The 4,916-nt window shown below is 52.0% G+C and overlaps 2 protein-coding genes across 3 annotated transcripts in view; one reads left to right on the plus strand and one right to left on the minus strand.

Annotated features, from left to right (window-relative positions):
• DPP8 (dipeptidyl peptidase 8) overlaps positions 1-3,501 on the minus strand; it is a 46,413-nt gene extending 42,912 nt beyond the window's left edge. For both annotated transcript variants that reach the window (XM_019533829.1, XM_019533828.1), the window contains exons 1-2: positions 3,435-3,501; positions 690-810 (exon numbers count right to left, since the gene is read on the minus strand). The gene's annotated coding sequence lies outside the window, so the exon portion shown is untranslated. The remainder of the gene's footprint in view (positions 1-689; positions 811-3,434) is intronic.
• Positions 3,502-3,951: 450 nt separating this feature from the next.
• HACD3 (3-hydroxyacyl-CoA dehydratase 3) overlaps positions 3,952-4,916 on the plus strand; it is a 20,168-nt gene continuing 19,203 nt past the window's right edge. Inside the window, exon 1 of the mRNA XM_019533189.1 lies at positions 3,952-4,007. Within this exon, the coding sequence (XP_019388734.1) occupies positions 3,952-4,007 (56 nt within the window). The remainder of the gene's footprint in view (positions 4,008-4,916) is intronic.

Here is a 4,916-nt window from a genome sequence, read left to right on the forward strand (position 1 = left end):
TGCAACTTGAGCCCATTGCTCCTTGCTCTGTCATCTGCCCCCACTGAGACCAGCCCAGCTCCTTCCTCTTGGCAACCGCCCTGCAGGGAGCTGAAGGCTGCTGTTAAATCCCACCTCAGTGTTAGCACTCGTAGGTGTGCAAACATGATTCACAGAAGTTTAGGGCTGGAAGGAACCTCATGAGATCATCCAGTCCAGCCCCAGCCCAGCTCCGGGCAGGAAAGACCGCTGGGGTCAAATTATCCCAGCACAACAGAAATCCAGAGACTTCAAACAGAAATCTACACTGTTGAATACTTTCTGACCCGTTATGGTCTTTCTGACTGCTCTGCAACAGAAAAACCTGCTCTTATTATTTTTCCATAGTAAAAAAAATGAATGGAAACAAAGAGCTGGCATTTTCCAAGGGGGGTCTCGAGTCTAACGAGAGGTGTCTTGTGTCTAGACAGGCTGAGAACCACTGCTGGAGGGACTGGTTCTGGGTTCTGCCCCTGGCAGCTGTCCTGGGCAAATGAGGCAACCCAAATATTCTCAGTCCCTCTAACCCTGCAGCTCTGAGCAAGCGGGCCTGTTTCCTTCCTAACTATAGGATTTGGCGCAAATCACAAGGCAGCAGAGCTCCACTCCATCTAATGAATGAACTATCAGCATGGACAAATCCTGGAAGGGAGGTGATAAGAAAGTGCTACCTGTCACAGAAACGGATGCAGCCTCATCTTGAGGACCTTTCTTTCATCCAGGGTTTGCTGTTGGGTCCCTTCATCTTGTAACATGTTTTCAGGCCTATCAGCCTTTGACACTAGCTTTTGTCTGGAAGACAAAAGCAAGAGGGGAAAATAAAGAATGACGTCAACCCACATTTTCCTGTGACTTCATTTCTCCGTCATTCCTACGTGCTGTCGCCTGGCTGGCGGTTTGGCATGACACGGATGTTGGGCAATGTGTACCATGATCATTGCTTCTTGGCTACGCTGACAACTAGTCACTCGGGGCAGTTGCCTCATTATTTGAACTTTAAGAAATGTTTGCTTTTCTTGTCACACCAAGGGCTTTTTGGGCAGCTGGGTACAAAGAACCCAGAAAACCGATTAGGCTGTCAGCAGCTCCCACTCCGTTAGCTTTCAGCGCAACCCAAACAATAACTATTTGGATTTTGCTCTGCAGCTCACCAGGCCCCAATTTACACAGCTATTTACAGGGGTCCAGGTAGGTGCAGGGATCTGCTGGCTACAGCGCAGGCACTTTCGGGATGCGATGCAAGGAGACCTGGAGACAGCTGCAGCAGGAATTCCATGGGGGCAATGAGAAGTTTTGTTCCCCAAATAAAGAGCTACAACATTGACTCTGCATTTAAAACCTCGCCCTTTCTGAACTCACTGGATATTATACAGAGCAGAATATCCAGAATCACTCACTGCCACAAGAGGAGAAACTAGTACAAAATTAATGATTGTGCTTTACTGACACGGTCCAACATCAGAGCTCCCTCTGATTGCAGCATGGGTTGAATCAGAACCCCTTGTGACAAGCCCCTGGCCAGACTTCACTTCGAGCTTCAGCCCAATGTCCAGGCCACAATCAAATTGACCAGCACCACATGGCTGGAAAAGGAGCCGTTGGATGGTCTGGAGGCTGCAGGCTCAAAATGGGCCCAGCAGCCGGAAAGGCAGGGGGACACATCTGGGCGCTAGAAATGAAGCCGGACAATTGCCCCACTGCTGGAAGAGGCCCAGCACTTCTGTCGGCCAGCATGCCCAGGAGAGCATTACACCCACACACCGAGAGGGAAATGGCCAGGAAAGACCCCGATGCAACCCTGACACCTGGCTGGAGGCTGGTCGTGCTCCCCGGGTCTGAAAGGCCAAGGCAGACAACTGAAGACTCCCTTGTCCCTGGAGCCTAGGGGACAGAAGGAGCCACCAGCCTGCCTAACTCCACTGATGAGGGGCTCAGCACAGAGGCGGGCCCACCTCAACAGAGAACTACCTGGGAACATACAGGGCAGGTGAGGCTGAGAGAGGGCAGTCCAGTGGGTCCTGTGGGTACCAGACCGGGGTGAATCCCACCGGGGAGTCCGACAGAACCCGCACACCCTGCTGGAGTGACGCCAGACTCAAAGTGCGCCGATGAGAGCCTGGCAGGACACTGGGTCCCACATGAGCACCGTATGGGATGCCATGGGACTGTGGCACACCTGGCCCAGTTGCCAGATGGGGAAGATCCCTTGTAGAAAGTCAGCTCACGAGGAAGTCAATTCAGCCCCAAGGAGGAAGTGCAGTGGGCACCTACCCTGCCACACTTAGGAGTGAGTTGCTCGGCACAGGGGCAATGTTGCCCTGTCCACTGCCCAAGCCAGGCTCTTTTTGGCCAAGTTTCTTCTTTTGTATTGTTATTTTCTGCAAGCCAAATGAATAGCAGCGAGTTCCAGCAGCACGTCTTTTGACAGCCTTCAGTGTGGAGGAGGGAAACCACGACTGTGCCAGGGCACCGCCAGAATCCAGTGGCACACCAGAGTGGAAAGGGGTGGGGTGCAGGGAGGAGGAGCCCCACAGAAGCACTAAGGGAGTGAAGCCCCTGGATTTCAAAGGAACCACTAAGCACCACCACCAGAGGTACATTATCAACAAGTCATGGCAGGTGATTACATCCAGATGTGACACAAGGCAGTAGGGGCACGCCCCCCCCCCGCATTTGGTTGCACCCCTGTTTGAGCAAATGCTGATTGATAGGTTATTTTTTAATTATTTAGATTAATAATATCTTGCTCTGTCCAGAGATCTTCTAGATCCTTTCCTTTAGCCGTAGCAAAATAAGGTAAGATGTGCAGTCACGTAGCCATTTAGATCCACGATGGGCTTTGTGGGCACTTTAATACATGCTTGGGGGGTGGGGAGGGTAACACTTTAATTAGAGCAGCTCCAAGACCTGCTGTAGTTAAAGTGCCACCGTGTTTCCTGTATCAGCGTCCCTGCACTTTAAAATTGAGGCAGGAGCACTTGAACTAAAGCTCGTTCAACGAGCCTTAGTTCCAGTGCCCTGGCTGACATTTTTAAGTGCAGGGACACTGATACACAGATCGCAGGAGGCTACTAGAGCATGGCAATTGCCATGCTCCAGCAGACTCTATTAATTGAATTTGCTCCAAGGCGCTGGAATGCCATCATGTTGCAGCAGCCTCCGCACTTGTCTCAAATGTGTCTGAGAAGTCATTTTACTGCAACTAATGTAATAGCTGACAAGCAAATACTCAGTAGGTATTTCTACCCAGGAGAACTTTTACAATCTTTTCTCCAATGCCTGATGAAGGGTGTTTGTGCCCAAAAGCTTGCAATTAAAGATTTTTTTTTTTTTTTGGAAAAAATCTTGTTGGTTTAATAAAAGATATCATCTCTACTACGAGTCCTGATTGCCTTACCCAATAGATAGACACCCACCTGATACAGCCAAATCACATGTAAACATGATGGATCCTTTTCCTCTGCACTCCTGTTCAGCATACTCAGTGAACTCACCATCCTTGGGCTCAAACCAGTGGCACAGACTGATGGGACAGGATGGTGCTGCCACCCAGAGATGACCAGCAAGGCCAACAGATATTCAGGATGTCCCGGGGGCCATGGTAGCAAGGGACACTTACCTGGAGCCCAGGACAGGAGAGACACAGCGACGGAGGGAGAACCCGCGTGGCTCATTAGCCACCTCTATGTACAGCTGCAGCTGGCAGCTGACGGTGATGTCAGATGCCGGCCGGCGGATTAAAAAATAGCGGCCGCCGCACCGGAGACAGTGGATAGCATGGAGAGCAGGCAGCTGTCAGGGTCATCCACGGTGCTAGCCCCGCTGGACAAACGGAGAAGAGCCAGAGTGCTGGAGGGAACAGTGGCTCAGAGAGGAAGCTTGACGACTGGGACACCGGCAGATTGACCCCGAGGCAACAGACCGGGTGAGTGAATGAAGATTGAGATGATCCAGGAGGATTCAGAGGACCTGAAGGAAGTGCCGAAGCGGTGGGTGTGGACTTCACTGAAGAGGGGCGAGAGGCCGAAGGACCACCTGGCTGGCGGGAGATTGGGGCGGGATCGCTGCCGAGAATAAAGGACACTGATTAAGGGAACAAGTGTGCAGCTAAAGAGCAGCTGAGAGGTGCCACTCCCGTTCATGATAGGAAGCTAGTGGAGGGTCAGCAAGGTAGCTGGTACGGTAGAACCTCTTAGAGGAGGCACGTAGCACGGGGTGCACAGGGTGACGGGTTTGTGGTGTGGGACCTATTGTGGCTAAGGCACTGGTCCAGGCTAGTGTGAAGGGGTTGACATCAGGGCAGGAGTATCCCAAGGGTTTTGGGGAACTCAAAGATGAGAGCCATGTTAGAAGCCTGTGGAACCATCACTGAGTGCGCTTGGGGAAGTGGAGGCCACAGGTGACGTGAGGCCGGGGTGTAGGGGTGGCGGAGCCCTGTGTGCAACTGACGGGCCAGACCCGGGCCACCGAGGGACCCATGAACTAGCCCCACCCCATTGGTGTAACAATAAGTCGTGGCAGGAGAAAGCAGGGCTGGCGACACGGGAGGATGAACAACCACGGTAACATGCAAGTCCGGGAGTAGCCAACGACCAGGACAGCAGAGCTCCCAGAAGTGACACACGAAGGCCTGTCGGAGACACAGGATATTCAAGACAATCTCTGCAGATCTCTGGACCTTCCTAAGAGCTCCCCTGAAAACAAAGGGGCTTGTAGGCAGTGCTGTGATGCTGGGAAATTTCCAAATTCAGGACTGGGTTCTGCAATGAAAATGGAACGTTCTGCTCCCAGCATCTGCATTCTTTGGTACTTGTTCTGGAAGACTGACCTCTGCTCCTCTGAATGAGCAAGACTTTACTGGGCACTTGTTAAGCATGCACTAAGTATCTGCTGAGTCC

Source organism: Crocodylus porosus, unplaced genomic scaffold (genome assembly GCF_001723895.1).
Source record: "Crocodylus porosus isolate Cpor-Errol unplaced genomic scaffold, CroPor_comp1, whole genome shotgun sequence".
Lineage (NCBI taxonomy): Eukaryota > Metazoa > Chordata > Crocodylia > Crocodylidae > Crocodylus > Crocodylus porosus.